Source organism: Rousettus aegyptiacus, unplaced genomic scaffold, assembly GCF_014176215.1.
Source record: "Rousettus aegyptiacus isolate mRouAeg1 unplaced genomic scaffold, mRouAeg1.p scaffold_m13_p_1, whole genome shotgun sequence".
In the NCBI taxonomy this organism is placed as follows: domain Eukaryota; kingdom Metazoa; phylum Chordata; class Mammalia; order Chiroptera; family Pteropodidae; genus Rousettus; species Rousettus aegyptiacus.
Window position 1 is genome coordinate 143,799,301 of NW_023416284.1, and position 18,806 is coordinate 143,818,106.

Below are 18,806 nucleotides of genomic sequence, written 5' to 3' on the forward strand. Positions count from 1 at the left end.
ATAAAACAACATAGATTTTTATGTGTGGGAGCACACAATTTCGGTTTCATATGCTAGTTATACAGCCATCCAATTCAAATATATCAACAGGAGGACAAGACTTTCTCCTCAGATCTGCTATAGGCCAGAGTTGGATTTTAGTGATATGATGTATCCTCTGCGTATAGAATTGCATTATAATCATTGTGTTGTGGTTGAGAACACTGTTGCAAAATGACCTAACTGGAGCACAGTAGCCATCTTCAAAGGGTTTCAAGCTAAAAAGCTGTAGTTCAGGTAAAAGCAGCAGGCAGGACTCAATGGATAAAGTCTTCACCAAGAATGTGTATGTGACTGTTCTTATTAATTGATGCATATGGAGTACCTTCTAATGGATCATCTGTGGGGGGTAGCTTGTCCTTGGAATAGCATCTGATCCAGTGGGATTATGAATATACTTTGTAATCTGTAAAGGGCTCTTCTAATGTTTTCTTTGCACTATTTACATTTTACCTCAACCTTCTTTTTGGCAGAGCCATAAAATAAAACCCATCCCCTGGGTCTGTGTTAAGAGAGATAATTTAGACTCAGCCCTAGGCCAGACCTGGGGATAGAGTTAGAAACTGACTTCTAATCAAGTTCAATGCCTACTCTCTACAAAAGAAACTGCCTCAGTTTTGCAGGTTCATCTCCCAACTCCTTTTTAAAATCTCAATGAGTGAGTCCAGTGATACTTAATAGAAATCTACCTCAGAACTTAGAACACATGGAGGTGAAAAGAGAGATAAAATATTTCCCCAAAATAGCTATCGTTCTATTATTCATAACCTTAACCAGCACAAAGATATTAGCATTTTTCCCCCTGCCTTGTAAATTGTTCAGGATTGGGGGTTTCCTTTTCCTCTGAAAGTATTTATCATATGCTTCACATTCTTGGATAATGGGTGTCAGAATGTTTTGAAGTTAAGTAAAGTAACTGACAGATCCTTATTGTCATTAGGACTATGAATGTGGCTGACATGATTGTCTAGGAGAAGACTATGTGTTAATTAATTTTTAATCACAACTTTTTTGTTTTTACAAAAATAATATATGAACATGACAGAAATAGTAGAATAAGCAATACAAATAAGCAAAAAGAAAAAGCCTAAAATTTCCCCACCCAGACACATTACTGTCTTTTTGATGTACGTCTTTTCATGCCCTTTTCTATGTATGATATATAGTTAAAAAAAAAAAATTGCATGGGAATCTAATGTGTAAATGTGTTCTATGAAAATGAAGTTTTAAAAAAATAAAATAAAAAATAAAGATGGTCCTATTGTATACTAACTTTCCTTTTAAAACAATATATGGTTAATAGCTTTTATGGCAGAAAAAATTTATCAACAGCATACATTTTAGTGGCAAAATAGTGTTCCATGTTAGTCATTCCATGATAAAGCTGTAAATTAACCAAATTTTTATTGATACAGTTTGTTTCTAAGAAAATAACACTGAGATAAATATTCTTGAACATGCATATTTTTGCACTATTTCCTTAGAATAGTTTCTATAATGTCTAGAAATAATATTGCTGAATTAAGGAGTATATTATACATTTTTAAAGCTGTTAATACATAGTCAAATTGCTTTTTCTAAAAGTTGTATCAGCTTAAATTCCCAGGACTATGAGAGTGCTCATTAATGCTGGGATATTATAATTTAATGTGCATCTATTTATTTTTAAAACCAGTTCTCATAAATTTTGTTTGAGCATGTCTCTGGATTTAGACTTTTTTTTGATATTTGTGAACATAGTCAAATGAATTCACACATTTCTTAAGTATATTTTGAATGCTAGATATTGCGCTAGGTGAGATATAAAATGAGATAAAAGATTTCTTCCCCAAGTAACTTAGAGTGTATCTGGGATAGGTGACATATTTTGCTAGAACTAGGAGTTGGAGTGAAATGGGAATTATATTTGTAGGGAGGAGGACATGACTTTTCCCACATTTCACTGAATGATTGGGAGGTCTTTGAAAACTTTCGGCTCTCGGGTAGGTTACAAAGTTGAAAACACATGGACATGCAGTTATGCAAGGCCTGAGATGAAAGAAATCAGTGATAACCTATCTATAGTTTAAAATCTGTTTGCTGTTTTCAAAATAAAATCATTAGTCCTTTTTGAAGACCTTGAAGTACTTGCATTTCAGAGATGTTTTGAGAATTTGTTATAATTGCTATTTTCAAAGTGCTTCAAAGACAACTCTGTTTACCTGGTAAAAATGTTAAATTAAAAATCGTTCATATTGAACCTTGACATTTGGAAAGCTCTTTACATGTGATGTTGGCATCCTGTCGTATGATTTCTGTGCACCTCTTTGATTGGTCCAAGGAGATAGCTTCTTTGAAATTTCTGACACCTTGGACCTTCCAGAATTTATAATATAAAATGACCTGATGTAGGAATCAGAAAATCTGTATTTTTGTTCTGATTTTACTGGGTGATCTCTCATGCCTGTCATTTACCTTCTGGGTGCTCTAATTTCTTTTGTAACATGAGGATGTTACGAAGGTGCACCAAAAGTTTATTGTGGAAATCAAATATTTAATTCATAGGGATATTGAAAAAAACGAGAGTTAAAGGATATGGAAACACTGTCAAGTGCTGTAAGAGTGTTAGACATTATCATTATAATTATAGTGACCTATTTTCCAAACCCAAATTGGACCACATGGTATGAGAGAGGATTTTTGTGCCACTTCCAAGGGCGAGAGGCAGTCTGCAAAATGTGATTTGGATGCCAGAATATTAAAATTTCTGGCACATTTTGATGGTTTATGGGAGCAATGATAAAATATTTGAAATAGTGGCTGTTCAGTAAAATTTATGATGTGTGATCAGTATAATTATGATATTTCTTTGCAAAGGTATTTTATTTCTTATATTAGTAGAAGTTTGTTGGTTTCACAAAATCTTAGAATTTGGAGGGACTTTAAGAGACTCTACTTCAGTTTCCTGTCCTAAGGTTTCAGGACAAATGCTGGGTGAAGATTTTGGGGGAAAGCAAGTTTTACAGCCTCTCTTAGTACAGTAGCTTATTTTATTATTGAATACTACTCTTACCTCGGAATCTCTTTGCATTTTAACCTTTTAAAAAAATGTAACTTACAGAAGAAATTTATATAGGAAAGAAATAATTCTTTTAATGGAAAACTTTTTAAAAGGATTACAATACTAAAAATGTTGAAAAAACTATCTGAATACACTACCAGAAGAACTTAAAATCCTTATGGGCCATAAACATTAAATTCATTTATTCTGGAATATGTCCTCTTTCTTGGATGATAACTGCAAAAATGTATTTCATTTCCTTTGGTTTAACACTGTAATCAGTCCATGTGATATCTAACATCTAATTCTACCTAAAAATTAAAAAGTTTAAATTATTTATGCCTTGGCATTCTTTGATTTCTTAATCCAATAGTGTGTAAGTCAGAGGTAATAGTCTATTTCTTTTACTAACACTATAAGAAACTTTGTTGTTCGTTTTCCATTTCTTTCAACTGGTTTATCCTTTGATGAAAGGTTTGCAATTTATGGCTTGAGGCTTTATAAACCTTTGTTTTCTACTTTTGCAGTCATATATCAAAACATTAAGGATTTTATTTTATTTTCAATGACAAGAAAGGGAATATTTCAGAGTTTATTTTCACTGACATTGATAGTAACTCGAAAATCATAGAATAGATCAAGTTCATATTGATTATTCCATGAAGTGTCTGCGTTTTCAGCACAGACCATAAACTAAGTGATGCAGTTAAGGTGCCCAAATAATATGAATTTGGTATTAATATTCCAGTTGAAGTTTCAGTTTTTATCCAAATGTGTGAAACTTCTGGATTCCATTCCTGGGATTGGTTCTGAAAGGCTGAATGGATTTGCAGCTAGACTAAAACAAATCCATATCTTTGGCTGGGAGGTTGCTCCATGAATTATGCATCTGTAGCCTTTCTTCAGAGGTTACTTCAGAGGTTAGACAGAACTGAAGAGACAGGCACCCAGATATAAATGGTCTAGAAAATTGGATGCGGTGGCCAGGAGTTACTATGCAGATTTTCTGTCTTGTTGGCACCATTCTCTTAGAGATCTGGGCAAGCAGCACACAAACCAATAGGATGGCTTGAACTTGGCTTTTAACACTTTGAATTTTTTGTTTGTTTGTTTGTTTGTTTAATGCAAGGTGTAACCTTATCCTTGGAGATTTCTGCTGCCAGACCACTGATGGAAGACCTCGATTTGTGTGCTCAGGGGCTGTCATTCTCCATTCCAGGCACTGAGCTCAGTGAAAAGAAATTGAGTGTTAGGGGGAGACTAATGCCTCATTAAAGGGATCTCTTTTGATTGAGTAGAGCAGCATTTAGCTGAGATCTCCTCAGTGGTATTCCAGAAGTTGCTGAGCTTATTATACATATCGATCATATCATCTTTGTGCATTCATGAAAAGAATGTCTATTTAATGTAGATATGACCAGCCATCAGAGAGAATAAATGCCTCACTAAAACTTGATATAACTGACTATAGGCCTTACGGATGGTTAACACTGAATCAATCTGGTTAGATTTTAAAAAATTACTTGTGCACTATACTATCACAGAGCCAGTTGGAGCTCTAAACTTAAGTGGGTACTAAAGCAAAAAATGCAGCATCCTATGGGTGGTTTGAAATGACAGGTTTGTTTTTGTGGAGTCAATAGTGTAATATATATATGTGTATATATATATATACACACACATATATATATATACATGTGTGTATATATACATATGTATGTGTGTATATATATGTATATATACACATATATATATACATGTGTGTATATATATATACCTATGTGTGTGTGTGTGTGTGTGTGTGTGTGTGTGTGTGTGTATTTAATACAACCCCTGGTGAAATATGAAGTTGTGAAATTTAAGAGAACCTGGAATTCACATGCAGAGGCTGTGAGCACTCCGGTTTAACCCAGGCGCTTTCTTTCATGTATATAAATTATACATCCCAGTATAATTCAGAAATATAACTTCCAGGGAAAATGAGAAAAGAGTCTTTGAGCCAGAGAGGTTAAACGTAGTTTTTCTGGCTCAGTCTAGGAGTCTCAGACTGCCTTGCCAGATAGAGATACTTCTAAAAAATAATTTAACAAACATTTATTAAACTCTTACTCTGTAGTGTAGGTCCCTTCTTTTTATCTAATCTTCCCCCCACCCCAGCTTCATTGAGATATAATTTGCATATAACATTGTGTAAGTTTAAGGTGTACATGTTGATTTGATATGTTTATAGGTTGCAAAATTATTACCATCATAGCATTAGCAACTACCTCCATCCCATCACAAGTTGATTATGCCATTTCTTTTTCGTGGTGAGAGCATGTAAGATCTACTCTCTTAGCAACATTCAAGTATGTGGTACACTATTATTATCTATAATCACCATGCTGTGAATCGGGCCACTGAATTCTTAATCTTATAACTGGAAGTTTGTACTCTTTGACCATTGTCTCCCCATTTCCCATACCCCCTCAACTCTTGGTAACCACCACTCTCTTCTCTGGTTCTCAGAGAGAGATGCTTTAAGGCACATGCAAGCATTAAGATCATTAACAAACAGTCTCACATCTATCTTGCTTCCAGATCTAGCAGTTGATAAATTCATAAAAAATAGTCGCTTGATATAAGGCTTTAAATCTGTCCAACCATATCCTTATTTTCACAGTTTTATATCTGTAATAACAACAACAATACCCTATATTAACCAATGATTTATAGTTCATTAAGTGTTTTCATGCATTATCCAAAATCTGGGCTGGCTAGTAACCTTAAACTTATTTGGTACTTTTATGTTACATGTCAGAAGACAACACGGGGACTTTTGATTTAATGGAGAAATTTTTTTTTTTCATAGAGAAATTTGTAAAGCAAATTATTTATTGATTTTTAAAGAATACTCTTGCAAAAGGAAAAATCAAAAAGGGAGACCCTTGTAGCTATTCAGCTTTCTGTGTGGTAGTGGTCGACAAATAATTGCTTTGCTGAGATTTTGCTTTATCTGAGATGAGGTTCATGTTAAGAAACAGCATTGAATCATGAAGCAATTCTAATATAAATTAATCTGAGCCACAAAAGAGTCAATTAATTGTTTTTGTTTTCAAAATCTTTTCTTAGGTGTTTTTGTGCTTTCAATATTTTTGTATTAGTGTGAGATAGACTTTGTAGAATACGCTAAAATTGATTTTCTGTTCGTAAGCAAAACTGACAAATACTTTTTTTCTTATTATCTTTAAATTGCAAATGGTTGAAGGCCTATCATAATTGGATCCTGAGATTTAAATGCCGTACAAGTTTTGAACGTGATTTGGAAAATAAACACTGCTCTTGGGGTGGGGTGGGCAGGGCTGGCAGTAAATGAGTAGTGCATATAGAATTCGATTTATGCATTCTTTTCAAATAGTTATTGATTATGTAAATAAGTAGCCTATGCTTCTCTTTCAGAACTTTGCAGAAAACACCATGAATGAACTCCTTGGCTGGTATGGCTATGATAAGGTTGAATTAAAAGATGGTGAAGATATTGAATTCAGGAGCTACCCTACAGATGGAGAGAGCCGGCAGCACATTTCTGTTCTCAAAGGTAATGACATTTAACGTCCCTTTGTTCATGCCAAGAAGGATTAACTATCTCAGCCTGCCAGAATTGAGTTGCTTTGGGACTCATTTTGTTGATTATGCTAATGGTTGATTTACATCCTCAGTAGTGCTTTCCCACAAGCAGAATTCCACAGAATATAAGAGCAAAACATAAAACAAAAATAAACACAGCTTAATCTTCCAGCAATGGGAGAACTAGCTAGAAAAGGGCTAGGACTTTAAATGCTGTAGTCCTGCCTACAAATTTATAGAAAGGGACAATGTTTGCTAGCTTCTTCTCTAGTTTTCTTAGCCTTTTGGTATATCAATTGCTAGGGACTGGTGCTTTCTGTTAAGTGAAATGTTAGGTTTAGATTTTGAGACTGCGAGAGAGAATCATGGTTACCTTGGTAATTCTCCCTTCCCCCCTTTTTATGGTGGGAATTTTAAAGGAAAGCCTTATTTCTGTTTTGTGTTTAAAGTTTTTACCCTTCTGCCATCCCCACACCCTTGGATAGGGTAAGCAGAGGAGTAAGAAGTAGTGGCTGATTGGATCCTATATATTTCTATCTGAATTTCTGTTAAAGCCCAGCTAAAGAGTGGAAATTAGAGGAAGAGTTAAATTAACACTGATTCTACCAGTGGGAGCAGTGCAGTATAGCTCATGAGGGGAGCTTAGACCCATTGGTGGGTGTTGATATGGATACTGAATTTATGAACCTAAATTTGAAATGAGTTTCATTGTCCAAGAAAAGAAGAAGAGTATGTGAAGAAGCAACCTATTTGGGGAACTTTAATAAAATGTGGGTTAAACTGATTGTGTGTCATTATTGGCAATTTGATCAGTATTTGCATTACATTCAAAACTATTGGCGTAAACTACCTGTTCATGCATTTTATTTCCAGTCTCTCTAAGATAGCGCTTTTCCTTCTTATATGCCAACCCACGGAATGTAAATGAGCTGTCCTGCAGGCATGTGGAATTGAATGGACGTGATAAATTTTATGTTAGCTTGCTATGAAATGGTACACATCATGTTACAGAGATAGTATCATCAATTTCACTGTAAATGAAAAACGCAAGTCATGAGTTTATATTCCATAAACTAATAGCTCAAATAATACTTGGTCTAGGTAATAATCTTGCCTCTGGGGAACATGAGTGCCAGGATATGCTACTAGAGGAAAAAAGTTGTTTTCTGTCGTTGAGTTTTTTTTAATGATTGATATACAAAGATAAAATATACAAAGTTCACATTATTGTAAATTTTCTTTATTTTCTTTTTTGTTAATTTTTAATGGATATTGATAGGTTAATTTAATGGATCTACTCCATGAAACAACAGTTTTTTTCCTAATCATTTGTTTCTGTCTTATTGGTTCTTTTGCTGATTTTATGACCCAAGTTTATAATACAATGGGACCTATTTGCAGTGCTGGGTATGTGTGGGGGGTTGCTTTTTAAGCTTTCCCCTTAGTGTAGCCATAGAGTGACACCTACTGTATATCACTCTGTAGTGGAAAAGGTTAATTGCTTCTCAATTGTCTATGGGCTTTTATAATGCTAAAATTTATCATCATGATACAATTGGGATGTTAGCTATCACAGTGGAGCAAATTATAAAGGAGCCTATTGGAAATTTATGGTAAAAAACCTTAAAAGGTTCAGGATGATCTGTGAAGTTCTGGTAAAGTGTTTAAAGATTTGCAAGGAAAAATTTATGTTATGTAGCTATTTTACTTGAGAAAATGGGGTCATAAGGAAAATAAGTCCTTTTGTCATACTGAGTGTGATTTTTTTTCTTTTACAGAAAATTCTTTGCCAAAACCAAAATTACCGGAGGACAGTGTTATTTCACCATACAATATAAGCACAGGCTATTCAGGGCTTGCCACAGGAAATGGACTCAGTGACTCACCTGCAGGGTCAAAGGATCATGGCAATGTGCCCATTATTGTACCTTTAATTCCACCACCTTTCATAAAGCCACCAGCAGGTAAGGCACTACTGAGGTTTCCAACAATAATGATTCATAGAAAGTTGTTTTAACTATCTTTTGAATAATTATTAAGTAAATTTTGGAAAAGACTATTTTAGAAACTTTGTAGATGAGAAATGTTAGTGCATGTATTTTTTAAAGGAATGTCACAGTATTAAGCAAATTCCCCAATCTACTACTTAGGCTGTAAACTAACTGACAATACACTTTTTCTATCACTGGCTATAAAAATGTTATTTTCCTCATCTGAAATCATCTGTTTAAAATAAAAAGGGTGAAATAATTTTAAAAAATAAGATATTTACTACCTGGTTAGCAAGAAGAAAAGGAAGCACGGTTGATCCAGGTGGTGGTGTCATGAGCGCTGGTCCCATTTCTAAAAGAAGGGGCGGTTTTGTAGAGGATGTGTGGCAGACTTGTTCTTCAATGTGCCTTCTTCTAAATCCTCTTAAGAAACAGCCTAGATTACCTGTCTCTGCCACAGAGTTCCTTCTAATTCCTGGAAAGCTTTCATGGAGGCTTTTAAAAAAAAACAACGGAGATCTGAATTTCACTTGCCTGAAAATGTTGTCAGTTCTTTTATATTTCCAGAGAATTAGATGGCAGTATATTAAACTTGGTGGCAGTGGGCTGAGCATGATGTGATATTGCAGGCTAGGTTCCAGATATGTTCTACACAGAGAAAGAAGTTAAGTAACAGTGTATCTGGGTTGCTTTAAAATGTTGGAATTATGTTAGAATGCTTAATTGCTACACTGGTCATTTTTCTGTATATTGAATTGAATAATGATGAATACTGAGTTTTGACAGCATTACTTATTATAACTTACTAAAGCTAATGACCTTTTCTTTAGGGAAGGTAGGTGTTTTCTTATGTTTCCTTAAATTGTGAAGATATTAGATATAAATTCCTGGGTTGATGTTATAGACATATTTATACCATATTCTAAGTGTTACTAACATATCCTTTATGGTATGGACACATTTTCTTGTTTGGCCTACTCATTTTAGCAGGAAAAGTATCCTTTCATACTGAGGTCCTTAGATATGTCACTAAAATCCATTTACCTGTTAAAATCACTTATAATTGTGTTTGTCGACTAATTACTAACATAGCTTCTGTATCATATAAAGTTTGCCTTTTTTATGCCCCATTCTTCTTTGATTGTTTTGTGATGCATAGGGGCCTAAATTTATCTCCCAAAAGATATTTTACATAGACCTATTTTACATAGGCCAACTGGAGAGAAGAAGGGTGATTAATTTTGTAAATGTAGGGTTTATGTTTAAATGTTTGTCTAGTAGCTTAGGTGAGTGGTTATGATGATGAGGGTATCTTTAAGTCAGTGTGACTAAGTAAAAAGAACACAGCTTTCAGATTCAGATAGCTTGGGCTCAAATCTAAGCTTGGTCACTTACCAGCTCTGTGAATGTGGACAAATTGCATAAGCTCTCTTCTCCTCAGTTTTGCTCTCTGTAAAAATGGGTGTCACAGTTCTATCTCAGGGGATTGTTGTGACCATGAGATGAAAAAATGTCTGTAAAACTACCTAGCATGGTGCCTGCCATACAAAAGGCATTCAGTAAACGCTATACATTTTTCTTTTTTTCAGTCCTTAATCTGCCCTAGAGTTATCATGCACATAATTTGTGCATAAAAAGGTGTGCACCCAAATGCAAATTCCCCTCTAAGATTTATTTGAGCAAAGCAAACAGCTTTGGAAATTAGCATAGCTGAAGCTAACATGAGTTTGGCATGCCAAAAAACCTGCCTTGGAGTTTCCTGCTGAGCAAGCCACGTGGAATTCAAGCACACAGCTTCTATTTAATTCTAATTCCACATCAGATCAGGAAATAAATATACAAAGGGATGGAGGCCAAAAATTAAGCCTTGGAAGTTTTAGACATAGGAACTCTGAGGAATTAGAAGCCAGAGTAACCAAACACCAGTGGTTTTATGCTGTCTTCCATGTTAACTCCAAAACAAAATGTAGGAAAGGACGTGTTTAATTTTCTGTATCTTCCCTAAGCCTTAACTTGATCCTACTCCATGTATCTATATGACAAAACAAAGATATAGAAAGGTTCTATGCTTTCAAGGAGCTTACTCTATTAGTTCCTAACAAGAAATTTTTATAGGAGACATGAATTTTGATTTTGTCATATTTTATAGTTCGGGGATCAGCAAACTTTTCCTGTAAAGGGCCAGGTAGTATCTTAGGCTTTGGAGCCCTGCTGTCTCTATTACAACTACTGAACTCTGCTGTGGTAGCAGGAAAACAGCCATACACAATACATAAACAAGTGGGCATGGCCGTGTTCCAATAAAACTTTATTTACAAATAAAGGCAGCAAGCAGGCTTTGGCCTAGGGATCATAACTTGCTAAACATTGCATTAGGGTAAAATTGGCAAAAGTTTCATGATAACTGAAAGGTGAATAGAGTTTCTGAGAGTCAGGCTGTGAGCTCTGTCTGTCAAGGTGCTTTGTGGACTATCATGAAGGACAGCAACAAAGGCAGGAAAATTTGGGGGTTTTCAGGGTATGTGGTGAGTTCTGGCACATAGTAGATACTTTACCAATGAATGAATGAATGACTGCTATTCAGATTTCTATTGCACATACATAAGACAGTACACCCACTTTGTTGTTCACTGAGAAAATGCTCGTAACTTATCTGAATTAGTTCTAAACTGTCGGACCTTGACCATAGCCTCCCAGATACTTATCTATGGATAAGTAAAGTCCGCCAGTTATCTCAAAACTTCTCTCTAGTTAATCATTTCAATTCTTCCTTTTGCTAAAACTTTTACTAGAGTTAACCTACATGTGCTAGAAAACTGGCAGCAAGTGGGGCACATGTAGGTTAACATGGCATTCTTGAGGGGAACTAATAAATGATAGAAATGGCCAGAAGCAAAAGGCCCCTCGATAATCAGCCCTTGAATAATTTTGAGTTGACTGTATCATACGAGCGTTCACCTCTTGGGATAGGGTAGATGAGGATCATATGTATGCCTTGGATTCTTGGAAATAAAATAACTATTAGTGTTCAAATTACTGTTGTACTGTAACTGGCTGTGTGAAAATGCTAATAATAATACCTGTGTTTGTATTAAATCCTTTATAGTTGGTGAAACTCATTCACACTCAGTATTTTATTTAATTTGATCTTTACAATAACCCTGGGAATTAGCATGTTCGATATTATTAAATAAAGACCTGAAGCTCAAATAGATTAAATGGCTTTCCGAGGTTGTGGTTTCTGAGTACTTCAGCCAAGACTAGTACTAAGGTCTTCTCCTAATTTAATATTCTTTTTAATATAAAGTTGTGTTTTCATCATATTTGTACAAAACTTCCCAAGACTTTATCAGAATAAGAACACTTAATAATTTGCTATTTCACATTCCCCAGTGACAGGGGATGCAACTTGTTCCTGCAGAAGGTTATTTTCTAGAGTCTTTTGGGAGACTTGATGAGTTCTATAACCCCGAGAATCCATGGTTCTATGAACTTGAATGACTTGTAGGGGTAAAACCCCACTTTGGTTTGCAAGTGATTGCCATCATAAGGCAAGCCGCTTCTTCATCGAGGTACCAGAGGGCTCTCTCTAGTTGGTCAGACACTGTTTTCACAGTGAGTTTCATGTACTCAGGTGGGCTTACACTGAGCCCCATTCATGTCTGGCAGGCAGGGGGCCCAGTAGAATACTCATGATTGGGAACATGGTGATACCACACTCTCTTGGATTTCCACTCTCCTCTTCCACAGCTGTATACAGAGTGTGGGTGTAGCTTTTCTGTTTCTGCCCTCTCTTTCTTCAGAGCAGGGGAACTCCCTGTGCTTAGACGATTACCACAAGCATTGACTGTCTTTGGCTGCACATGTTTGCATCCGATTTCGTCCGCTTTCTGAAGCTAAGCTGTCCTTCCCTTCTCAGAGACAGAATTTGGCCCTTAGTGTAGGGTTTGTGACATCACAGTTGTTACTATGGTAATAGACTTGTTATAAACACAGGATAATATCCCTGATTTTGCTTTCTCTCTCTCTCTCTCTCTCTCAAAGCAGTGAAGGGAATCGTCATGATCTTTAAAAAAGAATCACACAGACTTTTCTGCAGATTCTAGAAAGTGGACAGAATAAGGCTTTGCCATACAGAGCAGCCATTAGAAAAACCCCAAAACACTGTTATAAGAATAACATTAAAAAATAATTGAAAGAATTGACCAACTCTTTCTTTTTATGCAAAGACTCTTTTTATTCTTTTAGTTTGAATAGATATGAAAACCTCCTTTTTTGCTAATTTTGAAAATCACAGCATGAGTATAGTCTGAAGTATCAGAATATATATCAGCAAGATAACTCAGGTTAATTATATTGTAACCTTGCTGTAATTCTTCTCATCGGAGAGATTTTAATATGAGCTCAACCCTTCGGGACTCTATTCCAAGAGGGTTGTGCCATTAAAGGACTTTCGGTGTGGAGTGTGAGAACCGCGCTGCAGTGAGGCTCCATCAAAATACTATGCCTGCCCTACTCTCCTGGAAGTTTGACTATTGAAGTAAAGCCATTCAAAATGGATTTTAAATACAGTCTTTTTCAAAGACCTTATATTGGTTGTTACAGCTTAACAAGCATAGTAGCTCTAGGTTCCATTGGTGGGACACCTGTCCTCTGCAGTGGTTGGGCAGGTTTGGGTCTCCCCACCTTGTCTACTGCTGATCAAAGTAACCAGTTGGGACTAAAACCAGGATTTTTACACCCCAATCTCAGACTTGCCTCATGACAACATTTTGCTCCCAAGAATTAAACAACAACAACAAAATGAAAATAAAACTGTTAGTGTAATTATTTTTGTTTACGAAGGAAGGATGAAATGCAGCAACCTTTTTTGTGCAAAATCCACTAAGCCCTCCTGCAGAAAACACTGTGTATCTAGGAAACAACATTTTAGATATGGGTCTTTTAACAGGTTTTCCCAGAGGCTTATAACTTGGCTATTACAAGTCCATCTAAATCCCTAAATACTTGAAAATGAAATGAAATATGAAAAAAAAAAAGAGAATATATTTCTCTAGTTGCATTTATATGGCAGTTTTGAATAAAATGTCTTTTACCTCAAGTGGTAAATGATCTTATTCTTGTTTTCCACCATGTTCCTATGTGTGAGGTGAAAGGTAGGGTCTATCCACACAGTATACACCCACAGGTTTGTGTAGAGGGAGATGAGATCAAGCTCCTAAGGCCAGCTTGATTTCCTGTGTGCAGGAGTGTCTTGCCTTTCTTTGAAAACAATGACCATTTCCTTTCCTCCAGAATGGTTTGCTTTCAGTGAGCTTTCCAAATTTGTGTTCAGTCATAGTCATGGAAATACGATATATTTTTTCAGGCAAATCTTGAAATTCTTAAGGGGTTATAAGAACTGGGCTCTAAGGAACCATTAGCTTAACTGAGAATGTGGAAACATTCACATGATCTGCTAAGCTCTATGTATATAGCTGAGTAACCCACAGTTAATAAGCATGTTACTTTTTGGCTCTTATAGTTCTTACATGGAGTCGTACTTGCAGGGAAGTGGGAATCAGAATGTGGTTTGCATTATGATCATTATTTATTTTATCTGTTATTCAATATTCTTGGAGCTTGCCTATGAATGATGTATTCCAAATAGCCATTGAGAAAACAGGATTTAATCAAAATTGCTTTGCCACTTATTTATGTGTCCAACTTTTAAAATATGATTATTAAATAAAATGACCTAGAGTTAATGGGATTTGGATGACTATTTATGTAGCAGATACATGTCTCCAAAAAAGAAGAGGTTCACTAAACCCTCAGATTTAGAGAGTTTTCCAAATCACTTAGGACAAGGACAGGAGGAATTACGGTGAATGGTGCGATAAGAGTAGTTAATAACTGTAATGATATAATCTCGTCACAGCTAATATTTTTTTGAGTACATATTATGAGCCAGGCATTGTGCTAATAGATTATCTCACTTCATTTTCACAACAGCTCAGTGCAGATGCTATTATTAATCCTGTTTTATAAACGAAGAAACTGAGACTCAGAAAAGCTAAGGAACTTTCCTGTGGTCACACAGGTAGTAAGTGGCAGAGCTGATATTTGAAGCTAGGCATATGTCTCCTTAAGCTTTATTCGTAACCTCTGGATTATTCAAAATACTATGACAGTCTTTCAGTCACTTTCAGTTTTTACTGAATGTTTTCCATATTGTACTAGATAATACAAATATACATCATTATCCTTGACCACCAAGAATTTACAGTGTAGTTGGAATATAATCAAAACTCCATTCTAGTGTGACTTTGAAAGTATGATATAATTTTAGGAGCATTTGGAAGGTGCATGGTAGTAGACACAAAAAGATACAAAATGAAGTCTGAAAATGCTATTGTGATATAGGTCCTATTTATCTTTATTTATGTAAGGGAGATCTTTAAAAATATAAGCCAAATTTCAGCATGTTCAATTATTCTTAATGCCAAATGGAATGTGTAATTTAAATGGTAGCATGATGTAGTAGAAAGACTACTGGAGCAAGAATCAGGAAACCTGAGCTGTTAATGCCAACTCTGCCATTTACTGGTTGTGTAATCTTGAGTAAGTCAGTTAGCCTCTTGAAGCCTTAGTTTCTTTGCCTGAAAAATGATGTAGTTAGTTTAGGTAATCTGTAATTTCCCTACATTTATAAAATACTGATTTTGTGACTTGCATAGTGAATTGCCTACCTGATTTCATGATTTAAAAGGGTCTATTTTAATATACCTTAATATATATTTGTTAATTGATTGAACATATTTAAAGCAAACTCACCTCTGTGTAGTTATAGCAGCTAAAAGTCTAATGGAAGATTTATGCTACTTAGGACAAGTTTCAATGATTGTTAATTTACTCGGGAAGAATGAGCAACTTGAAATAGTAGACTTAAAATATATAAAAAGTGCTAAAAAATGTGAAGTGTGAGTAAATAAAAAGACTGTATCACACATGTTTTATTAAACCAAATCATTTTGATGTTACATGTAAGTAGTGATCACTGCAAGTAATTCCCAGAATTTCTGCAAAAGTCACATGCTGTCTAATTTAATTTACCAAAACAGAAACCAGAAGAAATAGAAAACCAGAGCAGTCCTACTTCTATTAAAGAAATTAAATAATTAAATCATTTTTACAAAGAGTATTCTAGACCCAGATAGCTTCAGTGGTAAATTCTACAAAACACTGAAGGAAAACCAAACTTTGGGAAACTCTCTTAGAGAAGAGGAAAATAAGAAACACTTTCATTCATTATATGATCCCAGCATGACCTTGATCTCATAATTAGAAGTAGAGAAAGTGATAATTTTATGTAATTGGGTTACATTAAAATGGAAAACTTTTATTCATCATGAACACTGATTCAAAAATTCTGAGCATAATCTTAGCAAACCAAAGCCAGTGATATATATATAAAAGGGTAATATACCATGACCGATTAGGATTTTTTTTTCAGAATGCAATGTTGATTTAAAATTTAAAAATCAGTCAATATAATTAACCATATTAACAGAATTAAATATAACCTCATACAATATTCTCAATAGATACAGAAACAATTTGAAAAAAATTAATACAATAAATAATAAAAAATATTCTTGGCAAAGTAGGAATATAATGGAACTTCCTTAGTATGACAAAAAGTATCCACAAAAAACCTATAGCAAATATCATACTTAATGGTGAAATATTGAAAGCTTTTCTCTTGAGATCAGGAATGCAACAAAGATGAGCACTATCACCACTTCTGTTTTAATTTTGTCTTATTAAATATAAGATGTAAAAGGTAGAAATGACATTTCGTTTAGAACAGAATGCCTCTCCCATTGATGTACAGGCAAACCTCAGAGCTGTTCTGGGTTCGGTTTCAGACCACCACACTAAAGCTAATATTGCAGTAAAGTGAGTCATACAAATTTTTTGTTTCCTAATGCATAGAAAAGTTATGTATGCAATATACTGTAGTCAATTAAGTGTGCAGGAACATGATGTCTGAAAAATGTACATGTCAATTTAAAAATACTTCATTGCTTAAAAATACCAACCATTATTTGAACCTTTAGTGGGTTGTGATATTTTTGCTGGGTATTGATGAAAATGCAATATCTGCAAGTGCAATAAAGTGAAGCACAGTAAAACAAGGTAAACTTGTACAGATAAGCTATTACATTTAATGAGTGCATTCATTAAGGTCTCTGAACACAGTTGATACCCCCAAATTCATTATATTTCTATATACCAACCACAAAAAATTTAAAAACAAAACTTAAACATATCTAAAAATACCTTTTTAAATAGCATCAAACCATCAAATACCCAGGAGGAAAAAAAATCTAATAAAATATGTGCAAGATGGTTACACAGTGAACTATAAACATTACTGAGAGAAATAAAAGAAACCCTATATCAGTGGAAGGACACACCATGTTTATGGATTGAAGACTATTCTAAAAAGGCAGCTTCTTTCTAACTTGATACATATATTTAATTCAATTTTGATAAAAATCCCGGCATAAAATTTTATGGAAATTAAAAGGCAGTTTCTAAAATTTACATGGAAATGCAAAGGGGCAAGAATAGCCAAGACAAAATGAAGGAAAAAAAAAAAAAACAAATGGGAAGACTTATACGACCAGATCACAACATTTATTATAAGACTGTAACAATTAAATAATTTTTTATAATTATTAGTATTATTGCTGTTTTTGTTATTTTTCTTTTAACCATACTTTAAATTAGCCTTTAGGAATTCATTACTCTACATTTTAGGCATAAAAGAGAAAAAATAATTTCTATTTCTCTTGTCAATTCTCTTTTGTTTTAATTTTAAAAAACCTTCTTTTTGAAACTATGAAATATATTACACTTTGGAAAAGTACAGAAAACATAAATATATATTTTTTACAAATAATGATCCTTGTCGACTCATAGTTTCTTCCCTCCAAGAGGTAACCACGTTTGCGGCAACCATTGCCTTTTTCTCTTTAGTTTTAACACATAAGTGTTCCCCCCTAAGCAATATACTTTATTTTGTCTATTTTTGGAGTTCAGATAAATGAAATTATTGTAGCCAGCTTCCAAGATGGCCCCCAATGATCCCAATATCCTGGTGTGGTCTCTTCCTACATTGAATCAGGGGTGGTCTGTGTGACCAACTTCTAAGGCTGCCATAAAAGGTTATTGCAGTTTCTGCCTAGTTCTCTCAGATTGTTCACTGTGGGGGAGCACAAGGAAACCTCAAGCAGTCCTGTGAAGAGGCCCATGTGGACAAGAACTGATACCTTCCGCCAACAGCAAGCACCAACCTGCCATCCTTGTGATTGAGCCATAAGGCTATTATTGCAGTTTCATTTTGCCAAATGTCTCCTGGGGGGCAGAGTTACCCTCTGATAAGATACACACACACACACACATATGTGTGTATATATATACACACTCACACACACACACATATATATATATATTTATATATGTATTCTATTGCAACGGACTCCAAAAACATATCTAAAAAGATACGTCATTTATGACAAGTGTATTAGCTTGGGTTATCATAATAAAATACCGTAGCCTGAGTGGCCTAAATAACCAAAATTTATTTTCTCATAATTTGAAAATAGAAGTCTAAGATCAAGGTCATCAGGGTTGGTGTTTGAGAAGGACTCTCTGTGGGTTGCAGATGGCCTCGCATGGCAGAGAGAGAGAGCACAAGTTCTCTAGTGTCTCTTATAAGGGCTCTAGTTTCATTGGACAAAGGCCCCACCCCCATGACCTCATCCAACTAACTCTCAAAGGCCCCCTCTCCAAATACTGTCACATTGTGGGTTAGGGCTTCAACATATGAATTTTGAAGGGACACAAACATTGAGTCCGTAATAGCAAAGATGACAGTGTTGAGCAGTGAGGCAAGAATAGTCTTTTCAATAAAGACTATGGTTATGGGAAAAGAATGTATGTGGATTCTTTACTTCACGCCATTCACAAAAATCAGTTCTAGATGGGTTGTGATTTAAATGTGATAAGAAGAACTTTAGAGCTTATAGAAGAAAGCATAGGAGAGTATATTTATGATGTTGGGTAGGCCAGTATTTCTT

General features: G+C 34.9%; 1 protein-coding gene across 4 annotated transcripts in view; it reads left to right on the forward strand.

The window, feature by feature from the left end:
- The window catches only part of LOC107518488 (sine oculis binding protein homolog), a 153,604-nt gene that overhangs the window by 6,330 nt on the left and 128,468 nt on the right, over window positions 1-18,806 (forward strand). For all 4 annotated transcript variants that reach the window (XM_036220580.1, XM_036220575.1, XM_036220569.1 and 1 more), the window contains 2 exons: window positions 6,518-6,656; window positions 8,464-8,649. In XM_036220580.1, the coding sequence (XP_036076473.1) occupies window positions 6,518-6,656; window positions 8,464-8,649 (325 nt within the window). The remainder of the gene's footprint in view (window positions 1-6,517; window positions 6,657-8,463; window positions 8,650-18,806) is intronic.